The sequence below is a fragment of the Pipra filicauda genome, unplaced genomic scaffold, assembly GCF_003945595.2.
Source record: "Pipra filicauda isolate LSUMZ 115617 unplaced genomic scaffold, ASM394559v2 scaffold336_size1087642_pilon, whole genome shotgun sequence".
In the NCBI taxonomy this organism is placed as follows: Eukaryota; Metazoa; Chordata; class Aves; order Passeriformes; family Pipridae; genus Pipra; species Pipra filicauda.
In genome coordinates, this window is record NW_024104461.1 from 363,577 (window position 1) to 387,154 (window position 23,578).

At 55.9% G+C, this 23,578-nt stretch overlaps 2 protein-coding genes across 2 annotated transcripts in view; one reads left to right on the forward strand and one right to left on the reverse strand.

Moving 5' to 3' along the window:
- Positions 1-2,958: 2,958 nt before the first annotated feature.
- CDK5R1 (cyclin dependent kinase 5 regulatory subunit 1) lies at positions 2,959-5,483 on the forward strand. The gene has a single exon (XM_027711877.2). The coding sequence runs from the start codon at positions 3,115-3,117 to the stop codon at positions 4,006-4,008; it is 894 nt and encodes a 297-aa protein (XP_027567678.1). The 5' UTR covers positions 2,959-3,114; the 3' UTR covers positions 4,009-5,483.
- A 2,323-nt stretch (positions 5,484-7,806) lies between these two features.
- The window catches only part of MYO1D (myosin ID), a 147,864-nt gene continuing 132,092 nt past the window's right edge, over positions 7,807-23,578 (reverse strand). The window contains exon 22 of the mRNA XM_027711871.2: positions 7,807-8,196. Within this exon, the coding sequence (XP_027567672.1) occupies positions 8,040-8,196 (157 nt within the window). The 3' untranslated portion in view covers positions 7,807-8,039. The remainder of the gene's footprint in view (positions 8,197-23,578) is intronic.

The window sequence follows — 23,578 nt, forward strand, 5'->3', positions numbered from 1 at the left end:
ATCATCCCTTCACCAAAGCACCATTGGGATTGATATTTGGAGACAGTAAATGTGAGGGGTCATGTTGGAAACAGCATCACTAAAGATTTATGCATTGTGACCTGTTCCTGGCACAACTCTTGAGTATATTATAAAAATAATTGGGGGCTTATGAAAAGAAGGGAGAGGGATTTTTTTATACTGGCAGATAGTGACAGGACAAGGGGGAATGGCTTCCCACTGCCAGAGGGCAGGGTTAGATGGATATTGGGAAGGAACCCTTCCCTGGGAGGGTGGGGAGGCCCTGGCACAGGTTGCCCAGAGAAACTGTGGCTGCCCCTGGATCCCTGGAAGTGTCCAAGGCCAGGTTGGACGGGGCTTGGAGCAACCTGGGCTGGTGGAAGGTGTCCCTGCCCATGGCAGGGGGTGGCACTGGATGGGCTTTAAGGTCCCCTGCAACCCAATCCTTTCCATAATTATTATTATTAAAAATCAAGATCTGGCTTCTGGGTCCTCCAGCTGTTCCTGAAAGTGCCCTGATGCCATATTGGAGGGCCAGGCCAGGATTCCTCTTCAGGCTGGGGAGGGTTTTTAGGGTGTCATTGATGCGATGTCTTGAATTTCCATGTCTGAAACCCGCACAGCTGGGACACCAGATGGTGTCCCTGCACCACCAACCTGCCCTCAGAGGCAGGAAAAGGTGAAGGATTTCACTCTGCTCTCACTCAGGGCTTGGGCTGCAGGGAAGTGCAGTTTTAGTTTTAATAGTTCTATTTTTAAGCCATAAGTAACTCATAAAATACTCCCCCAAAGCAGCTCTGGCCAGTTCACCATAATGCCACTGAAGTGTTTTCCCTGGGGATGCATCCCTGTGGATGGGACTTGCTGATGCACCCTGCAAATTGTGGGTGAGGGAAGGGAAATTCATTCGTGGAAGTAGAGCTGGAGCTGGTGGACAGGCACAGGCAGGGCTGGGATAGAGAAAGGTGGGGATGGCTTTGAAGTTGTAGAATCCCTGAATGGTTTGAGTTGGAAGGGACCTTGAAGCCCATCCAGTCCCACCCCTGCCATGGGCAGGGACACCTTCCACCAGCCCAGGTTGCTCCAAGCCCCGTCCAACCTGGCCTTGGACACTTCCAGGGATCCAGGGGCAGCCACAGCTTCTCTGGGCAACCTGTGCCAGGGCCTCCCCACCCTTGCAGGAAAGCATTTTTTCCAATTATCCCATCTAAATCTCCCCTCCTTCAGCTACAGTCCTGTGTGTTCTTGCTGCAAACGGTGTCCAGCTCTGGCCATCATCCCTCAGCAGGGACAGAATTGGTCCTGACCCCACAGGTGACAGTGGGGGAGCAGAGAGACCCCTGTGCTGGAGGCTGAGAGGACCCAACCTGGAGCCAGGACGATGCAGCAGGTCTGTGGTGACACCAGCTCAGCTGCCTTATGAGGGATCAAGGAGGTTTAGTGACGCTTTAGTCGAGGTTTTCCCAGGTGCCTCCAAGTGTATTAAAATGAGGGCCAAAACCAACCTCAAATGGTAGAGCCTGTTGTTAAACACTTTTGGCTTAAAATTAATAAAGCTGAAAATAAAAGCAGGGTGTTGCTGTCACACCCAGGCCTTCTGTGCTGCTCAGATCCAGGGGATGTTTTTAATGGACAAAGGGAATTCTCAGTGACAGCAGTGCCCAGGCTGGACCTTCACTGTCCTCATGATGCAGCAAAGCCTCCAGAGCTGTTTGAGAGGAGGACGTGCAGAGTCCTGGCCTTCCCTTAAAAACCAGCTCCCCCGGAGCGCTGGATGCCCTTTGAAGGACAGGCAGTTTTTCAGGTGCTCTGGGATAGGTCCATCCTCATGGGAGATTTTGGGGTTTTTTTGGACATTCCCGTGCTGTGGGAGGGGGATCGGCAGCCGCAGCTCTGGGGCGGGGCATAAATGAGTATAAATGAGTCTGGATCATTAGTGAAGCCCTGGCGGGCGCAGGGACGAGCCCGACCTTTCCCTGTCCCGCTGCCCGGGCCGGAGGGTCCCCCGGGGGCAGCCCCGGAGCCGCCTCTGAGTGTCGCTGCAGGTCGCGCCGAGCCCGGGGTTGGCCGGTGGCTCCCGGAGCCGCCGCCGCCGCTGTCCCTGCGGGAAGGAGGGTCCCGGTCCCGGTCCCGGCGATGGGGGGGCGGTGGCGGCGGCTCCAACCGGGGCCGGGCAGAGCGTTCCCACGGAACCCGCCCGGCCTCAGAACGCGGTACCGGGCAGGGACGTGCCCCGGGGCCTTCGGGGCCAGCGGCGGCCCCCGGCCCGGAGCTGGGGGAGGCATCACCGCGGTGCGGGTCTGGGGGGCGGGGGGCGGGTGCCGGCGGAGGAGGGTTTTAGATATTAATTTTGAGATTTTTTTAAAAATAATTTCCGTTGTTATTGTATTCTCTCCCCCCGGCCCTGCCCGGCCCTGCCCGGCCCTGCCCGGCCCTGCCCGGCCCTGCCCGCGGCATCGGCGGGGCCGCGACCGCCGGGACCCCAACCCGGGGCCACCCGGGGGGCGGGGCCGGGGCGAGGGGGCGGGGCCTCCGTCATTCAGAGAAGCGCGGTGTGCGCGGTGTGGGCGTGGCCCTGTACCATGGGGCGGGGCCAAATCCATATGGGGAATATCAGGGGCGTGGTCTGTGCGATATGGGCGTGGCCTCAGCCGAGAGGGGCGTGACCGAACCCATTCGTGGACATACGAAGGCGCGGTCTGTGCTGTGTGGGCGTGGCCTGATGGCCTGGGGGGCGTGACCAATCACGATGAAGGAGATGAAGATGGGCGTGGCCTGGGCGGGTAGGGGCGGGGCCTCTCCTATTCGTAGTCATGCAGGGGGGCGTGGCCTGTGCGGGCGGGGGCGTGTCCTCTCCCGTTGCCGCGGCGGGCGCACGTGGCGGGGCGGGGCGGGGCGGCGGGGGCGGCGGGCGCGCGCACTGCGCCGGCGGGAGCGCGCGCGGCGCGGGGCGGGTCCGGGCGCGGCGCTGAGCGGCGGCGGCGGCGGCGGCGGCGGAGCAGCGAGAGCGGGTCCGGCCGGGCCGGGCCGGGCCGGGGCCGGGGCCGCGGGGGCCGGGGGCCGCGGGGGCCGGGGGCGGGCGGCGGCGGGGGCCCCGCCGGGGCGGCCGGCGCCATGGGCACGGTGCTGTCGCTGTCGCCGAGCTACCGGAAGGCCCCGCTGTTCGAGGAGGGGGCGGCCACGGTGGGGCACTACACGGCGGTGCAGAACAGCAAGAACGCGAAGGAGAAGGGCCTGAAGCGGCACTCGCTGATCTCGGTGCTGCCCTGGAAGCGCATCGCCGCCGTCTCCGCCAAGAAGAAGAGCTCCAAGAAGGTGCAGCCCAACGGCGGCTACCAGAGCAACGTGACCCACCTCAACAACGAGAACCTGAAGAAGTCGCTCTCCTGCGCCAACCTCGCCACCTTCGCCCCCCCGCCGCCCCCCGCCGCCGCCGCCGCCGCCCTCGCCTCGGCGCAGAAGGTGCCCCCGGCCGCGCCCGCCGCCGCCGCCGCCACCCCGCGCAGGGTCGTGGTGCAGGCGAGCACCAGCGAGCTGCTGCGCTGCCTCGGCGAGTTCCTGTGCCGCCGCTGCTACCGCCTGAAGCACCTCTCGCCCACCGACCCCGTGCTCTGGCTGCGCTCCGTGGACCGCTCGCTGCTGCTGCAGGGCTGGCAGGACCAGGGCTTCATCACGCCCGCCAACGTGGTCTTCCTCTACATGCTGTGCCGGGACGTCATCTCGGCCGAGGTGGCCACCGACCACGAACTGCAGGCAGTGCTGCTCACCTGCCTGTACCTCTCCTACTCCTACATGGGCAACGAGATCTCCTACCCGCTGAAGCCCTTCCTGGTGGAGAGCTGTAAGGAGGCCTTCTGGGACCGCTGCCTCTCCATCATCGACCTCATGAGCCCCAAGATGCTGCAGGTCAACGCCGACCCGCACTACTTCACCCAGGTCTTCGCCGACCTCAAGAAGGAGAGCGGCTCCGAGGAGAAGGGCCGGCTGCTCATCGGCCTCGACCGGTGAGCGCCCGCCCGCCCCCCGCGCCCCCCGGACACGCCGCGCCCGCCCGGCCCGGAGCCGCTTCCCGGGGGGATTTGCCCGGCGAGGAAGGGCGGGAGGTGCCGCCGCTCCCCCATCCACTCTGGGGGGGTCACGGGGGGTCCGGACCGGAGCGCAGACCCCCGGTTCTCCCCCCTGCGCCGCCGCTTTTCCAGCCGCCGCCCCCTCCCCGCGCTGCGGGCCCGGGGATGCTGCGGCTCCGCCGCCGGATTGATCCCAGCAAATCGTGGATGGAGAGGGGGAAAAGAACCCCCCCACAACCTCCCGGGAGCGGAGCGGGGCTCCGCGGGGCCGGTCACCGCATCACCGACACAGAGCCCAGGTAGCAGGGGAAAGGAGGAAAAAAAAAAAAAAAGGAAAAATAAAAAGGAAAAAAATTCCTCTAAAGGCTCCAGCGGAGGCGGCTGAACCGGCCCGGTCGGGACTCACCGGGACAGAGACGCGGGCACGGCCCGGGGACCCCCCACCCCCATCTCCCCCCGTCCCCCCAACCCCCTCCTTTATTTATTTTCTTTGAAGAGACTCGAATTCCCGAGCGGGTCCGGGTGACGGGAATCACCGCTACTGTTCATGAGATCAATGTGAAATGTCTTGTTCCCATCGTGCACTGATCATGAGTATTGTGTAAAGGATCTACTTGAGTGTGCAAGCAAAGGGGAGCCGCCACATGCTGCTATATGAATTCTTCTAGAACAAACCCAACGAACTGCAAAACCTGCGGGGGGGAAAGAGAGAAAAAAAAAAAAAACAACCCTTCTTTCTTCTGTCATTGTTGCTTTTCCAGTGGTTACTGCGCATGCAAAACGGGAGCATTTTGTGTCTTCAGATGAAAAAAAAAAAAAGGAAAAAACGCATAAAAAAATAATAATCAAAAGAAAAAAAAAAAAACCCTTACCGAGAGATGGCTGTAAAATTACACCCATGCACAAAGACCCAACACCACCCCGACACCGCAGTCTCAGCCGGTATTCCCGTATCAGGCCTGGGGACTGAGACCTTCTTTTTGGGTTTTATCATCATTTTTTTCTCCGTGTGCTCAGTTCTAGTTTAGTTCTGGTCCATCGGGCGTTAAACTGGCGAACGAGAGGGAGAAATAACGTGCCATTTACTTTTATTTTTTTGATTTTTTTTTCACTTGAAGCTCTTCATGGCTGTACATTGGACCCTGCTAATGATACATGTGTACGTACGTTTTTTTAGTGCAATCTCTTCTGTAGATCTTTGTTGACCAAATTGGTGGGTATTGTTACTTATTAATTTATATTTGTCTCATTTTGTATGTATGTGTATAGTGTGTTTGTAAGTATGTGTGGTTTATAACCCGACCGACTGTGTCATGGGGCTCAGTGTGCCTGTAATTTAATCCCCTCCCCTTATTTTTATTTATTTTTGTACTGTGCTGATTAAATAAAAATGCACTGACCATCCATTACACGGCAGTGGCTCGTGGCCGAGTCTTTTCTGCGCTCCCACCCCTCCGCTGGCAACGCTGGGAAGGGGATTTGTGTTGACGACAGAGGGTTTTAAAGCAGCTTTAATCACGTTACCAGCCCCGGGGTCGCCCCGTGGTGGGAGAGCAGCAGGTCCAGGAGCAGCCAGAGGGGGAAAATCGGGATATTGGGACACCAAAACACCACATTCCCTCCGAGCATCATCATCCCTGCAGAAACAGGCAAGGCCATGGTGGGATGCAACTAATTGCTTTTTTTTTTTATTATTTATTACAGTGAATTATGTAAACAAAACCCAGGTCCATTATAGTAGGTTTTTTTTTTTCTTTTACACATTAAAATATCAGCGATTTAAAATAACAATAAAAAAAAGGGTTCATTGCATTATCGCCCCCGGCTGAGAATCAGATTCAATTTAGAAATAGTTAATTTATGGGAAAACCAGGAATATATATATTTTATATATTTTTTATATATATATATATATATATAAAACCAGAGCAGGAACAGATAATATATTTTATAAAGACATCTCATCACATACAATATTGCCATCTCATGGTGACAGAAATTCCCTAAGCCTGCGCTGTGCTGCCGTCCATCCCGATTCCAAACGACCCTTCCACTGGGAGGGAAAGTGGATAAAAGTGCTGATTAAACTCCTGCCCCTGCCTGGCCGGGGTTAGTGCGGGGGGGCTCTGCCCGGGACAGCCAAGCGAGAAGTGCAAATCCAAAGGCACGGCAAGGCCGGGGATGTTCCCTCTGGAGCTGGGCTGTCCCACGGAGCTGCTCCTCCCGAGGAGCGGAGCTGGGGTGAGAGGAGGTGCTGGAGGGCCCGTGGTGGCCCCGAGCGTGCTGGGGACAGTCGTGGGACAGTCGTGGGACAGTCGTGGGACAGTCGTGGGACAGTCGTGGGACAGTCGGGGCTGTCGCTGTCCCCTCCTGGCCCCGCCGGGGGGGTGACTCGGGTTTGCCGCGTCTGGAAGAGCTTCCTCCTGCAGAGCCCCAAAGCATCCCAGAGCCACAGGCTGGGAGGGGACACAGGGGACAGGGATGCGGTGCTGGGATGCTGGCAGGGCTGCTCCAAGGCCAGGGACCTTGGGAATGGTGTGGAGCGTCCCTGGAGGGGCATCCGGGAGGGCTGAGCTTGTGCCAGGTGACACAGAGCTGGAACTGCTCCACACTCAGGTGCCCCCAGTCCTGGGGGTGCAGTGACCTGTCCCTGCACCCCCCATGGCTTTGGGAAGCCTTTCGTTAGCAGGTCGTTAGTGAAGAGCCTCTTCCAGGCTTCCCAATTCCCGGAATGCTCCATTAAACAAGTGCTCCCAGTTCGGCCGGGCAGGGACCCCAAGGTGGGGCCACCCCGCAGCCCCCGCCTCCAGGGCTGGGAATCCTGACCTGACCAGCAGTGCCAGGACAATCCCAATGTACAATCCCAACAGCCTGGGCTGCTCAGGAGCCACGGCAGGGCCCGGAATAAAGCGGGGAGTGTCCAGGTCCCTCCGGACACACGGAGCTCTGGGTTAGCGGGGCCGGGCAGGCGCGGGGGGATGTGGGGCCACCGGGAGAGCTGAGGGGATGCCCAACACCCCAACACCCACATCCCACTGCTGGGAAGAACCGGGAGAGCTCTCTGGAGGGAAGAGCCCGGGTGCTGGTCTGTGCTGCTGCCCCTGGGGCTCCCGGGGTTAGTGCTGGATAGTGCAAAGCTGGAGCCGCGGCCTCGGCCCCACAAAGCTCCACGTGGTTCTGGATTCACCCCCTGCCACGGGGCCCTTTTCCCTCCCTGAACCCCAGCGCTGGCACAGACACGAAGCCACGTGGATCATCCAAAAACCCAGCAAGGCCACACGGTCCCAATGGGAACCCACTGGATTCATGTCCCTGGGGAGGGTAATTAAGGCAAAAGCAATGCAGGGGGACAAAACAAGCCCCTGCACTGGGAAGGCCCCTCTCCAGCTGCACCAGCCTCGGTGCCTCGGTGTGTTAAGGAATTCCCAGTGGGAAAGCAGCAAGTCTGGAGGTGTCTCCATGTACCATCCCAGCTCCGTGGGGCCGGAGGAGTGTGGAGTGTTCCCGGCCTCCCTTCCAAACCTGGCCCTGGTTCCATGGGGATTTGGTCCTACAGAACCAGACTCCCTGAGCCGGGTATCTTTGGTTCCTCCTGAGGAGGAGGAGGCTGCATCATATTGCAAAAAAAAAAACAACACATGGAAAAGAAACATGGGAGGGAAAACTGGAAAGGGGGAAAGGAATCAATGCGGGAAAGGGAGGAAAGGGTGGAAGTACCTATAAATGCTTTTTTCTGGACTAATTCCAAAGCACTTTTATGATATTCCAGCCTGGTTTGTAAGATGGAGAACAGGTCACCGGCTATTTTAAGCCTTTGTTCCACGTGAATTTGGCTTTTCTAGACCCCCTCGAATTCGGGTTTCCCAAAACCTCGAGCTCTGCCGAGCCCGTTCCCGGCTCCTGACGCGTCGCCGCCGAGCATCTCCCACCGAACCCCGGCGAGTCCCGGGCGCGGGGAGGGCGGGCCGGGTGTTAATTCCCCGGCACGGAGAGGACGAAGCCGGAGCGATGCTTGGTGAAATCCGGTTGGGATTGGTTAATCCTGGTTTCCACGGAGACCGTGCATTTCCGCCCGTGGAGGCTGCACTGCACCGGGTTGGTGACGCTGATGTGCAGGGCCCGCTTCTCCCTGCCGGGAAAAGGGACGCGAGTCAGAGGGATGGGAGGTGGCACCAGGGCCGGGAGAGGAGTTTTGGGTCAGAGCCATCCCACGCTGATCCCAGCACGCCCCGTTAAGCCAGGCCTCAGCTCTGGCTCAGCTTTTGGGCTCGGCTCAGCCCCGCTCCTGCGCGGGAAGCTCCCACGCTGCACTTGGAGATCCGGGACTGGGATTGATGCTCCATGGGCAGAGCAGACAGGGCTGCAGAGGGTCCAGGGGCTGCTGCCACCTCGGCCACCCCTGGCCAGGTGACCCCACCAGCGAGCCCTGAACCTACAGCAGTGACAGGGGCACCCCTGGGCTGAGCTCAGAGAATAAAGCCCAGCCCAGAACAGCCAAAGGAATCACAGGCAGGGTGGTGGTTCTGGACAGACAGACAATCCTGTGTCAGACACAGCTGTGTCCCTGCAAACCCTTCTCAGCTTTTTAACTCCTTAACCCAATTTTGGCAGTAAAAAATTGTTCCCACAAATGAATCAGGAGTTTCTGCTGCTCACGTTGGTCTGTCCTTGGCTGTTGGGGGTCACTGCCAGGGGGGGACACTGCAGCAGATTCACCCCCCTGAGCCTCTGGGAAGAGCTATCCAGGGATTGGCCTTCGGGAATTCTCTCCTGTGACCTCACCCACACTTCAAACTCCTGAATTTCCAGCATTTTTAGTATAACACTGAGTGGTTTAAAGACCTGTTGACATTACTCCACTGCCTCTCCTGATGCTCCCAACGCCCCAGAGAGGATGTGTCAGGATCCCATTGTTTGGCTCCCAGACCCCAGGCCCTCCCTTGCTGAGCCATTTCAGTATTTCCACTGCCACAGCCCAACTCCTTCGTGCAGGTTTTACTCCACTGCTCAAGTTGTGCCACATCCCTTAAGCCACATTTTGATGCAGCTTCCAAGTAATTCAGATTTTCACCACTTCCTTAAAAATGGTTGGTTGGTTGGTTGGTTGGTTGGAGGGGGCTGCCAGGGCACAGCAGATGAAGCCCTCACGTTGTCCCAGGTATTTAATACTTATTTACTCCTGCCTGGGTGACTCAAGGCTGAAATCCCAGCTTAGTTTGTTATTTTTACCATGTCTTAGCAGGAGGAGCCTCCTGGAGATTCCTGTCCCCACGTGCTTGGGGAGCAGGTTTAGCACCAAGTGTCTGCAACACGGATAAGGGATGAGGACTCTCCTCTCCTCCCCTCTCCTCTCCTGCAGCCCTCAGCAGGTTCTGGGTAACAAGGCAGAGGATCTGGGGAGAGGAACGTCAATAACCTGAATTCTGACCCCAAGAAGGACCCAGGCCTGGCAATCAGAAGGCTGTGGGACCTGCAGCAAGGAGGTGAATCTCTCTGGGTCCCAGCTCCTGCTGGAAGGAGGAGAATAAACCAAACACATCCATGTAAAGCTAACGCTGTCCTGGGATGGTGGGACCTGGAGGAGGTGCTCTGATCTTTGCCAGGTGTAACAATTCCATTCAATCAGGGCTTCACTCCCCCCAAAACACTTCCCAGACCCCACCATGCCAACACTCATTCACTCATCACGTGCTGCCTGAGGTTTCAGCCTCAAAGCCTTCTGCTGGGGGAGCTCCTGGGTGGAATCCAAGGAACAACCCACAGGGGATCTGCAGCTCCACAGGGATGACAAACCCCTGGCTTGGTGTTCCCTGCTGGGCACCACCAGCTCCAGGAGCAGCTGGACCTGCGGGGCCCTCGGGTCCCTTGGAAGCCGCCCCGGCGCTTGGTCGGTCGCCAGCGAGCAGGGGGTGGAGGGAATGTGGGAATGTGGGGATGCCAGGTTGGTTTCCAGCCTGGTGGTCACAGCAGCCTCGCTCCTGGTGCTGCAGCCAGGAGGGGCCGTGGCAGCTGCTGGTGCCCCGGGCACAGGAGGGTTGTTTGGTGACCCAAAGGGAGGGAACAGCTGCTGCATCGGCCGCGAAATCGGAGCAAGGACCTTCCAGATCCCGCTGCCACAACCAAGCAGCTGGGGAGGTGCTTCCCCAAGTTCCCAAGGAATTTATATCCCGAAGGAAGGGGTTGAGATGAAGGTCCAGAGCAATCCTGGAAGTCAACAAAGTCTTTCATAGACAAGGGCAACACAGTGAAAATGCCCTTTGGGGATCACTGGTGCTCTGCAAGAGCCTGAAGGCAGCAAAGGCAGAGACAAGTCCCAGCTCCACTCACACTTAAGCTGGAAAAGGAGTTTTCACGGAACAATCCTGTCCCACCACTTTTTCGGGACTTGGGACAAGGGCCTGGAGGGACAGGACAAGGGGGAATGGCTTCCCAACTGCCAGAGGGCAGGGTTAGGTGGGATATTGGGAAGGAACCCTTTGCTGTGAGGGTGGGGAGGCCCTGGCACAGGGTGCCCAGAGAAGCTGTGGCTGTCCCTGGATCCCTGGAAGTGTCCAAGGCCAGGTTGGACGGGGCTTGGAGCAACCTGGGCTGGTGGAAGGTGTCCCTGCCCGTGGCAGGGGGTGGCACTGGATGATCCTTCCCACCCAACCCATTCCATCACTCCCTGTGGGCACCAGGCACAGTCCAGCCCTTTGGGCAGCTCTGGCTCCTCACCGAGCCCGGGTGTCACCACACACTGATGGAAGTCAAGTCCACCAGGACAAAGTGACAGATGCAGCTCCTGGGAAATCAACTGACTTATTTTTAACAAGGATTCCATCAGAAGAGACAGCGAGATGTGAGCTGAGCCCCTGCCAAGGGCAGAAACCCCAGCCCCAGAGTCCAGGAAGAGTGAAATGGCCTGGAAAATGGAAAGGGAAAAAGAGGGTTTGTGAGGAAGTTGGGATCTACCCCAGCACTGCTCCCGTCCTGCCAGGGAACACATGGGAATGTCTGTGTGGAATGAACAAGGTGGGAATGTCGGTATGGAACGAGCCAGACAATCATTTCTGTGTGCAATAAACACCAAGGTGTTGGTGCTTCCTGCAAACACAGCTCTTCATGCAACTGCAAGGAATGTTTTTGGGTGGAAGCAGCTCCTCCAGCTGCTGATCCCAGTTTGTTGGATCTCCTGGCTCAGTGAGCAGGGCCCTGGGTGAACACTGGCAAAAGGGAAACCAGCAGACAGGGGAGGGCTGGGAGTGGAAGCAGCTCACTGGCCCATGAAATGTGAGAGTTTTGACCGAGCATTTAATCCAGGACCTGAGGGAAAACACAAGCCAAGTGGCGCAGAAATGGCCCCAGACATCTGTCAACTCTGCAGACACAGGAACAGCCCCAGCACCCACACAGGGGGGAAGGACACGGCCAAGGGAGGGAGCAGGCAAAGATCAGAGGGAGCTTTGGCAACACAAGGCTGGAAAAGTTAAATAAACGTGTTAAATAAATGTTAAACGTGCAAGATGTCAGGTTGGATGGGGCTGGGGGCAACCTGGGCTAGTGGAAGGTGTCCCTGCCCGTGGGACTGGGGGGGCTTTCAGCTCCCTTCCAACCCCAACCATTCCATGATTCCCTGCTTAGGAGCAACCACAGGTGACCTGGAATGCTCTGCAAGGAGCTGTAACAGGCCTGGAAATCCAGCAGAGCACTTGTCTGGGAGATATTCTCCATGGGCAGCTGTGAGCTCCATCCAGGGGGATGGGGGGCTGGGAACATGCCCTGCCCAGGGCTGGGGGCTCTGGGGCTGCAGCCCCATCACTGACAGGGCTGGGGTGGAACAGGGGTTCCCACAGATCTCCCAGGATCTTTAAGTGAGGTGCTGCCTGCCTGTGGATGCAGCCAACACCACCACAGAGCAGGAAATAGGCTCTTTTAGGAAGTAAAATTTGGGCAGAGGTGGCAAAGCCGAGCCAGGTGCCTGATTTTCATGACAACAAAGATCCGAGGGATTTTCAGAGGGATTTAAACGATGCTACATGTGCAGTGTGGTGTGAAAGGAGGGCTCAGCAGCAGTGAATCCAGTGGGTGGATTCCAGAGGTGACTGCTTTAAACCACCCAATTTCCCTAGACCTTAAACCAAGGCCTCTCTCTGGAAGGGCAGGCAGCACTGTGGGCTTCCAACCCAGGATGTCCCATGATTCTGTGACACCACAAAGCCTGCAGCTGCAACCAAGATGGGAGGATCAGGAGGGGCAGGATGGAGAACACCCAAAAAAACGGGAACACCTTATGTAAGTCAGAGCTGCCTCATCTGGACACAGGCTGAGCCTTGCAGGGGGTACAGCCATGAAAGAAAACATCAAAAAGGCTCCCAGATGAAGGGAGGCTGCAAAAAAGAACCCAAAAAAGCAGGAGCTATATTCTGCATGAAGAAAATATGCAGGAAGTGGAGAGGGAGGAACTGGAGAGGTCTAAAAAAAGGCAGTTTTCAAGGCTCTGCTTCCCAACAAGAGCCAAGGACGGAAACAGGGATTCTGAGAATTCCAAGGAGGGCTAAATCAGCTTTCCAGGCAATGTGTGGTGTCACTGCTGGGGATCACTCCGGGATGTGGAGCTCACTGCTACTGGGTGGCAGAGGTGACAATCATGGAACCATGGAATGGTTTGGGTTGGGAAGGACCTTAAAGCTCATCCAGTTCCACCAGGGACACCTTCCACCAGCCCAGGTTGCTCCAAGCCCCGTCCAACCTGGCCTTGGACACTTCCAGGGATCCAGGGGCAGCAACAGCTTCTCTGGGCAACCTGTGCCAGGGCCTCCCCACCCTCACAGGGGAGAATTTCTTGAGCAGGGTCTGAAAAGACACTGGATACGAGATGGGTAATAAACATGGACATATCTGAGGTACAACAGGTGTCATTTGGGGACAGATAAGTGTCCTCTGCACGAGGCTTTAGGGCTCAGGCTGGTGTCTGGCAGGGCAGGGATGGGGATATATCTCATCTGGCCACTTGTGGGTTTGTGCAGCTTGCAGGACAATGATACTGGGGGTGTTTGGGCCCAGAGAAGGAGTTTACAGTCCCCACTGTGAAAATGAACCCCACAATAGCTTCAGAGGAGACAAAACAGGAGAGCAGCTGATTCTCAGCATGGTCAGATTGCAAGGCCTGCACTGAAACCTCGTGTGCATTTTGTGTCTCCCCTGCACCACCCAGAGCTGCCCCAGGGGAAGGACAGACCCTCCCCATGCCCTGACTGCCTGTGACCACCAGAACCCCCAAACCCACTGTCCCCAGGGCATGAGGAGCATCACATGCAAACAATCCCAGGTGGATATTTCATTCCAGGGAGAGAGATTTGCTGCATCAAATACCCCAGAGACCCTCACACTCCCCCCCAGCTCTGCCACTGCCCCTCCCAGGACAGGCACATCTCAAGGGTGGCAGCTTCAAAGCAGATTTACACACTCAGAGCATAAATTGCCCTCAGTAAGAGTCAGCTCATTCTGACAGCATCACCTTGGCTCCCTTCATCCTTCTCATCAGAGGGAAAAAGCATCTTTTCCCACCCAGCTCTTATTGGGACACCCTGGCTCAGGGGGCTGCAGGAGGTTAAAGCAAGGATTTACTGTCCTGAGCAATCCAGAAGATAATTCATCATCCTCCTTCCCTTCTTGGACTGTACTGGGAACACCCTTCCATCCAGCCATCCCTTTTCAGTGCAGCCCAAAGCCACAGCCCCCCTTCATCCCAGGGCTTCCTGAGAATCCCAGGGTGAGGAGAAGAACCAGGACCCTTTTTGGGGGCAGGTCATTCCTCTCTGCTAATCCCAGAGCAGCTGGATGGGCACACACCCCATGGGCAGTGTGTCACTCGTGCAGCAGGTGCTGCACAACCCACACGTGCACTCAGGGGGACAAAAACATCCTAAACCACAGCGTGGTTTGTGACACCTGCCTTGTGAAACCCTCCCTGAGGCCTCACAGGATGTTTGCTCCGAGCTCTGCGGGGTCACAGGGCTCCTCCAAACCAGGTGGCCTTGGAGGAGATCAGACATTAGGACGGATCAAAGAAGTCAGACACGAACCAAGGGCATCTCAAGTCAGGATCAAAAGGCACATTTCCCCAGTGGAAGGTCAGAACAAGCCCTCCAGGCATTTTAGTTCCAGCAAAGGTCACTGAGCTGAACAGGTCCTTCCTCACTCTGTGATTTTTCACAATTATCTCCAGTCAAGTGACACTTGGTACACTGAATTTTTTTTCCTTCTTCAAACCCAGCAAACATTTACAGTGTTATTTCCAGCCCAGTTTTGCACCTCGTGCTCTGCTCAAGCCAAAATCACCTCAGAGGCTGCAAGAAGTGGCTTTTCAAAAGCCATTTGTTAAGGAGCAAGAGAAAGCACCAGGCCACAAACAGAACTGAAAACTCAACCTCTCCACTTAAAAAGTGGCTTTCAAGCCTTCCTGGCTCAGCCCTGCCCACGTGCTGCCCCTGCTGACATTTAGTTACAGAGCAAAGCACGGAGTCGCTCGCTGGGTTTGGGGAACCACACATTTCCCCATCAGGCTGTGTCAGCAGGGCTGGTTTTCCCCTTTTAATGAGAAACAAGAATTGTTAATATCTGTGCATTCCCAGTGCAAAGTGTCACATATGTCCAGTGGCACAGGGCAAGGCAAAGTCAGCTCTGAGTGCTGAGCTCTGCTGCTGCTGGGACAGTCACATCCATTCCTGTCTGAGCCATAAAATCCACTTTCCTGGCATGGCAGCAGCTGCCAAAACACTGAGGGGCCTTTTTTGTGACGTGTCTGCAGCAGATCCAGGTATATTCCTTCCCCTCCAGCTGAGATGCAAACCCAGGCCATTAAGGATTTGGCTCTCTCATTCTTAAAATGCATTTATTGCCATTGACCCTGGAGCAGTTGCTTGGCTGCACTTCCTCCTTCCCTGATGTAGGAACTGGGGCATTTGCACATCCAGGGAGAGTTTTCTGGAACGACAGTGAGCTCTGAAATACTTCTGTCTCTTCCAGCAAAGCCCTTTGGTTCATGTGCTCCTGGGCAGAGGATCCTGGGCTGAGGGGGCAGGGGCTGCTCCTGCTCTCCCAAATTGCCATAAAACACCCAAACGGGTCAATGGGGGCAGGTCCCAGCCATGGGTCTGCACCTCAAAGTTATTATTTTAGGGTGTGAAAGCCCCAAAAGTGGTTTTGAGACAAAAAAAAAAAGCATAAACTGTGTTAAATATTTCATTTCCTCCAGCAGGTAAAATGAAAAATTTCCAATCCCGTGAAATAAAGGCAGATCCCAGACCCTGAGGGAGGGCCAGGGCAGCACCCACCTGCCAGGGCTGTGCCTAGACATGGGTGATGGATGGAACACTCTGCCAGAGACCCCTGACCTGCCACAAGCCCCCCTGGAGCACTCAGGGAATTCAAAATCCCCCCCACTGCTCCTTCCCTTCCCTGCTCCCTGCTCCTTGTTTGATACCACAGGAACGGGGGTTGGACGAGGTGACCTTTAAAGCCCCTTCCAACCCAAAGCATCCTTTGAGTCTGCTGGATTAAATTCTCTCCAAAATCAAGGCATTTTGAATTTCTGGAGGGAAGGAGAAGGATGGGACAAGCTGGGATGGGGCACGTGGGGTCTGTGGGTGGGGGGGACACCCCGTGCTGCTCCCCCTCATCCCCCAAACCAGCCCTGCCCTCAGCACCACCAGCAGCTTCTGCTGCAGCCTCCAATTAAGTCATATTCCTGAGCTATTCTGGGCCCTGGCAGAGCTTTGGGGAGTCAGAGCTCATCCAGCTCCAGCTCCAGCGTGGCCACAGGACACTGGGGTGTTACATATTTTATAGAAACCACCACATGCCAAAAATATGATTCAAAGCCCTTGTCTGGAGCAGAGTGAAGCAGCACATCAGCCCTTCTGGGGGCAGGGGGGGATGCCAAGAACCAGCATCAGAAATGCACCAGCACATAAATTAAATAAGAGCACTCAGGAAGATGAGTGCAGAGCTGCCTCCCTGGTCAGGACATCAGGGACTCGAGTCCCAGGAGGGTTGAGAAGCAGCAAAAGCCTTTTCCTTACATTCTCTTCCCATTGCTGGCCCTGCCTGTGGCCCAGCTGCTGGGATGGAGTCACCAGCCCCACAGTTACTGGGGCACATTTGCAAAGCCCCCCCCAAAGGATGCTCCCAGAGTGTTCAGCAGCTGCTAATGAAATTTTGCCTGAATTTCTGAAGTCTGAGGAAGAAATTCCCCCCCAAAAATACCTGAAAGGGAATCCAGCACCTTTCAGTCACCTGAGATGTGTTTGTTCAGCTCCTACAAGCCTGTGAGGTACAGGGGGTTGTGAGGACAAGTGTGTGGGATTATTCAGATGTTTTCCATTCAAATTTAAAAGGGGCAACAATTCTGGAGGACCAACAGTGACTGGAACAGCTGATGGATGTTGGAAACAGTGAAGCTTTGCTGCCATTTCCCTTTCCCAAAGGATGAGCAGCTCCACTTTTCCCACTGGGACGTGCAGGGCTGTGAATTCAATGGATATTTCGGAGCCTGGCAGAGGTCTGAAGCCACGAGAGGGGGGAAGCTGCCACTGAGCTTCCAAGAGATCCCCTAAAACATGACAAGGAAATCCAAAGTGTGCACACTTTCGAAATTCCCTCCCTTTTTTTTCCTTATTCCTCTTTGGGATCCCTCTGAACGCTTTGGGTCAGCGGTGCCTCGCAGGGGGGCCGTGTGGGGACATGTCCCTGTCCCTGTCCCTGTCCCCAGAGCCCTGGCTCTGCTCCTGCCCACAGCCCGTGAAGGGGAACAGCTCAGCTCCTTTATGTCCCACACACATCCCTGCTGAGCTCATTAAAGCGGGAGCTGGGAATGCAGAGGGAGGGCTCTGACATCCTGGGAACCCCCCGAGCCAGGGGCACTGCACGGGAACGGGGAGTGTCCCAGGAGTGCCCCCCCCTGCGTGTGCCAGCCCGGCTGGGCTGGGAGGGAGGGGTGGGACAGGGGCAAGGGGGGGCACGGGAGGGCAGTGGGGGCTGATGGAGAAGGTGATGGAAGGGTGAGGAAATGGAGGGGTGATGAAGGGTGATGGAGGGGTGATGGAGAGGCATGGAAGGGATGATGGAGAGTGACTGAAAGGTGATGAAAAGGCAATGGAGGGTGATGGAAGGGCAGTGGAGGGAGGTGGAGAGGAGATGGAGGGGTAACAGAGATGGAGGGTGATGGAGGGGCAATGGGGGGTGATGGAGGGTGATTGAGGGGTGATGAAGAGGCTTGAGGGATGATGGAGATGGAGTGGCAGTGGAGGGTGATGGAAGGCCAATGGAGGAGGTGATGGAGAGGTGATGGAAAGGCAGTGGATGGTGATGGAGAGGCAGTGGATAGTGATGGAGGGGCAGTGGATGGTGATGGAGAGGCAGTGGATGGCGATGGAGAGGCAGTGGATGGTGATGGAGAGGCAGTGGATGGTGATGGAGAGGTGATGGAGGGTGATGGAGAGGCAGTGGATGGTGATGGAGAGGTGATGGAGGGTGATGGAGAGGCAGTGGATGGTGATGGAGAGGCAGTGGATGGTGATGGAGAGGTGATGGAGGGTGATGGAGAGGCAGTGGATGGTGATGGGGGGGTGATGGAAAGTGGCTGCTCCCAGCGCCGCAGCTCCCGGTCGCTATGGCAACCTGGATATTCCTCATCCCATCTGATGCCTCCTGGCTGCCAAGCAGGGCTGATGCAGAGCAGGGAGGGCTCAGTTCCTGCCAGGCACCCCGGGTAACCCCTGCAGAAGCACAGTTCTGCACGAACCCCCCCTTTCTCAGGGATTTTTACATCCCCGGGGGGTGGGTCCGGCCCCCCACGGCTGCCACAGCCGAGGGGGTTCGGGCAGGGTGTCACCGTGACCTACTTAATGCGGGCCGTGGTGACATCATGTTCCATTGCCAGCGGCTTCCCGGGCCTCTGGACCGCTCTGTCCAGCAGCAATGCTGAGCTAATCCCGCCCCGAGGGCACATTCCAGCAAGGAGGCACGTTCTGTCGGGATAACCTTGCTCTGTCAGCACGGGAGACATCTCCCCTCCGCTGACCTGGAACAGCTGCGCTGGATCCTGCCCCCATTCCCAGAGCTGATCTGAAAACCCAGATTTTTCCTCCTTTTCTAATAGAAAATCAGCTAAAGCTTCGGGGGACGGAGAAACGCCATGAAAAAAAAAGAGCTGCTGTTGTGCTGGATTCGGCTGCAGCTTTTTTTCCCCGAGAGCAGCTCGGTCCCCGAGCAGCACTTTGGTCCCACAGCCCCCGATAAAGGGTCACACCTTCCCCAGTGACACCCCCCAGCATCTTCCCCAGGGATTCGGGGCTCCCCAGCTCGGTCCTGAGTGTCACCCCATGAATTTTCACGGCACGGGAGCTCAGAGGGAGGGGGTGCTCAGGGCGCTGTGCCAGAGAGGAAGGCGGCTCCTCCTCCTCCTCCTCCTCCTCCTCCTCTCCCGGCATCCACACGGTGACATTTTAGCTGAGGAAGCTGAATCATCCTTCAGTTAATGACAGGCTTTTAACCTGATGTTGAGGAGCCTTGCTGACGTCCCTCCTGTCAAAAACCCCCCTGGCCGTGGCCAGAACCACCGGGACACAGGGATTTTTCCACCCCTGGGATTTCTGCCATCCCCCGTGGGAGCCCTTGGATGGGGAAGGACGTGGCAGCAGGGAGGCTGCAGGGAGCTCCCTGTTCCCTTCCAACACATTGTCCCGGCCAAGGACAGCTGAAAACACGTTCCCAACCCTGTGGAACAGGGCAGGGAAGGGTCAGGCAGAGGTGATGATGGGAAGGGGAAGCAGCACGTCAGGGTGACTCAGGGCACAGACCTCTCATTGCTCCATCACCACAGCCAGGGTCTAGTTCTGAACCAGCTCCCCGGGGCAGGAGCACACCCAGGGCCCTCAGGAGGAGCCCAAAGAGACACAGCAACAGTGCAAGGCATAAATACACGAGCTTACATACACGAGAAGGTCAGAAGAAAGCCAAGGAGCAGCTTGGAGCGAGGTTGGTGCTACCGAAAAATCCCTGAGCAGGGCCTGGGGTCTGAGGAACAAACACCCAGGTCATGGAGTGACTCAGATCACCTGGCTTTGGCTGATCCCTACAGGCTACAAGCAGAGTTCCAGGGGTGGGGGGTGTTTTAGGGATGATTTGAACAGGTTACAGCTGTTCTCAGGATGATGCACCTCATCTGCATCGAACCCACCAGGCAACATTTTGAACAGGCTTGAGGAAATTTGGCCTCTGTTTCCCAGCACAAAGGATGGGAATGGTTGGTTATGAAAGAGAATTTGGATGACAGAAAAGAGAAGACAAGAGCAATAAATGCAGCAGAGTGGATGAATGAAAGAGGAAGGGGAAATCTGGAAGGGCAGGAAGGAAGGAGGAGGACCGAGCAGGGCTGCAGAGATAACGAAGGGAAAAGTTGCTTTTAATGCCTCAAAAACTCCCTTTGCATGAAACTGTCCATGCAGGAAAGCCCAGCACTGACACCACCTCTGGATCAGCATTACAGCATCCCAATGACACACTTTGAGCCTAATTACCTTTCAGGCATGATGAAAATCATCACTGCTCTGGTTGGAAGCATCAGAGGGAGTCGGGATCGGAGACGCGAAGCCCGAGGAGAACAAAGGACGGGGAGGGTTTTGTGAGGAAGATTTTCCTTCCATCAGACTTTAAAAGTGAAGAAGCCAAGTCCTTTCAGCAGTGCAGGTATCACAGAGGTGTTTTAAAAAGAGGGATTTCACTCTGGGCTCTGAATGTCCTCTCCAGGGATGGGGGCAGGCGGATGAGCCTAAGCCAGGGTGGCAGCCGACCTGGCAGGAGTGTGGCACCAGCCACGGGCACTCCTGGGTCAGAGCACTGAGCTCAGAAACACACCCCCACAACTAAGGACCAAAGGCAGCCTGTCCTCTGCATTTCACGCCAGATGATTCCTGAGAGCACCCAAATTTCCTTCATATTATGCATTCATGGCACCACAAGGCATCAAGGACACGGCTCAGAACCAGCACCGGGGCTGTGCAGGGAAATCAATTTTTTATGTGACAGCAAAATGACAGGCAGGATTTTAAGTGGATTTTATGTATTCAGAGAGGCTGAGCAGACAATTTAGGGGTTTATTATTGCAGGAGCATTTGCTGAGATATTCCAGAGTGGTCTCAGTATCACTTCTGCAAAGTAAAGGGCTCTGAAGCTGCAATCCCAGAATGAAAATGCTGCCACTTCTGCTTCCCTTTGTTCTCTTTATTCCCTGATACATTAGCACAATTCACACAGGCAGGAAAAAAGGCAACTTGCTGTGAAGAGAGACAACTACATCTTATTTAAATACCTGACCTATTTCTGCATTTCCTTTGCCTCACTCCACGAGGTGTCTGGATTTGCAGAAACAGCTGAAAAAATGTGTTGGATGGTGCAAAAAATACTCTTCCCTGTGGCAAAGCTGGCATGAAAAACAGGTGCATAAACAAAGAGATTTTTACTTCTAGAAATGAAAAGTTTGAAGGGAAGATGCACATTGCCAGGCTGATTCCCACTGTCACAAAATCACAAAATGGTTGGAAGGGACCTTAAAGCCCATCCAGTGCCACCCCTGCCATGGGCAGGGACACCTCCCACTAGCCCAGGTTGCTCCAACCTGGCCTTGGACACTTCCAGGGATCCAGGGGCAGCCACAGCTTCTCTGGGCAACCTGTGCCAGGGCCTGCCCACCCTCCCAGGGAAGGATTCCCTCCCAATATCCCATCCAACCCTGCCCTCTGGCAGTGGGAAGCCATTCCCTTTGTCCTGTCCCTCCAGGCCCTTGTTCCAAGTCCCTCTCCAGGTCTCTTGGAGCCCCTTTAGGCCCTGGAAGGCTCTCTAAGGTCTCCCTGGAGCCTTCTCTTCTCCAGGCTGAACATCCCTCAGCATTTGCACAGCAACAACATCATGATTTCCATGTCAGGGTGTCACTGTGACTGCACTGGAGAACAACCCTGTTATAAATACAACATGGACACATCCATCCAAATGTCTGTCATCAGCCACCCACCCTGGAAACACCGCAGGTCCAGTGGAATTTGCCTCAGATCCACCCTGCAGGTGATCTCCTGCTGGAGATCCCAGCCTGTATCCATATCCCTGCCCTATCACACGGGTTGTTCATGATCCCAGGAGCACCTCACCCCGCTTCTGGCCCCAGGGAAGGTGCAAGGACTGTTCAGCCTGCAGGGAGGGATGGCTGGTGACTGCCTGTGCCCCAGCAGTGAGGCTGCTGGAGCCTCCTTCCCCCTGGAATAAACACGGCTCTGTTCCCAAGCGGGCCTGGGATGCAGCTCGAGAGCAGAGCCACGTTACCAGGCACAGGAAAATGCCTTTAATGATTGTCTGGCACAGTCTGCACTCTCAGCTCCAGGAGAATTGATCCTTCTTCCTATCTCTGCTTGCAGAGAGGGCAGGTTTTCTCTGAAATGCTGTTTATGAGCCTCTTCCCTTCCCAGCCCTGACCTGCTGCTCTGTGGGGATCAGAACGAAGGCCAAGGGCTGGGATTCCTGGCAGTGCCACTGCCCTGACCCCAACAACGTGGCCATTATCCCAAACAACCTGTGACCCTCTGGATTCATCCCACCCCTTCCCAAACCCCCACAGGGATTCTGTGCTGCCACAGCCTGGGGAGAACGGACCTGGCGACGTGCAGGACTTTATGCTCCTGTATCAATTTCCCCACAGCCAGACAAATTGTCAAAGAATAAGCCATGGCAGGAGATATCCTTAAGGCTTCCAGCCCAAGAGGGACACCCATCACTTCACAGGGCTGTGCAAGGACAAGGAACTCCAATCCTGAGCCATCTCAGATCCTGTCTGGAGGTACCAAACGGTGGAGCTTCACCACCACCAGCCCCATCTTTCAGCAGGCAGAATCATCCCTTATTTTCCGCTTCCATATTTTGCTGGGAGAAATCAGCACTTCCACACATGGCACTGAGAAATTTGCTACATCAACCAAACGCCAGCGAAGCCAAAGCCATTAACAAATCAAATCTGCACGGCTCCAGCACTCAGCATTCATTTATTTTGCTGCAGTCATTCCAGCTGAGCAAAATATCCCCATCCCCCCTGCTCCCAGTTCCTCATCAGCCTCCATCCTCCTTAAATCTCTCCCTTTTCCTGTGACAAACTGAGCAATTGAGCTGTGCGCGGGGAGAAATGAGCTGCAAAGCAAATGCTTCCCCCAGAACCAGATGAACTCTTTGTTCCAAGGCTGTCACGGCAGTTCAAGAGCCTCCCTCTACGTTTTCTCAAGAGCCACTGCAGTGACAAGATAAGATGCCACCACTGGGACATAATCTCTGGGAGAGGAGCCGTGCCCGCCGTCCCCGCCGCGCCGAGGGTCTGCCCGCACGAGAGGTGGCTGCAGAGCTCAAGGGGAGCACCCCCCAAATGCCAAATTAACCCCTCAGCTCGGCAAAATTTGCACAAGGACTATCTCACGCTCATGATAACACTTCCAAACACTTGATATCCCAGGATATTCTGAGCTGGAAGGGCCCTACAGGGATCGTCGAGTCCGACTCTGAAGCGAACGGGGATCGAACCCTTCCCACCAACATCACAGACATGGAATATTCTTAAACCCAGTTCAAAAGCACTTCAGGATCTTAGCTTTTCACACCACAGATTTTTGGTTGCAGTGACAGAAGAGGATGGGGGGGGTTGCAGTAAAAAAAAAAGAAAAAGATGAACCCTTTTGCGAAACATCCGCTCTCGGGCTCGTGGCTCTCCCTTCCTGTCGGCAGCACAGGGAACTGGCCCCTTCCCCCTGGCAGCCCAGAGCTGCTCTGCCAGATCCAACAGCTCTGAAGGCAGAACACACCGAGGGAGAACAGCTGATGACACCCTGGGCACCTGGTGACACAACAACTGGGCTGAAGGACACGGGGGGGGGGGCAGAGCGTGGAAATGCAAAGCCAGCCCGAGGATCAAAGGGAGCCAGCACGGGCGTGACCCCGGGGTGGAGAAGTGCTGATCTCTCCTGATCTCTGCCCTGGCACAGATCCTGCTCTTATCAACGTGCACTGAGCCATGGATGTCTTACAACAGAGTTGGGCATTGAGAAATTCTCTCTCTTGCTGGGTGAATGTCTGTGGCCTGGCAGGACAAGTGATTTGCTTGGATGATTAGAAAGGGTCTGCCCGACCCTGAGATCCATGAAAACCAGATTTCTCCAGGGCTAAAATCCTGCCCCTGGAGAGCCAACAGGCTTATTGAGATCACTGGGAAACAGAGGTCACAGAAACCTGCTGCTGCCAAGCTCACTTGGCAGGTGAGCTGCTCTGTGAGCCAGGCTGGGAAAAACCCACCTGAGAATGACCTGGCAGCTGAGAAATGCAGTTCTGGGTTTGGTGAGACACTCACCTGCAGCCCCATGCAGTGAGGGCAAGCTTGTGGGGTAGCATCATCCTTTCACATGATGCTGGAAGGAGATCACAGAATCATGGAATGCCTGGGTTGG

Excerpts from the sequence above, each read along its gene's own strand:
- CDK5R1 (XM_027711877.2), top strand. The coding sequence starts at position 3,115 with ATGGGCACGGTGCTGTCGCTGTCGCCGAGCTACCGGAAGGCCCCGCTG.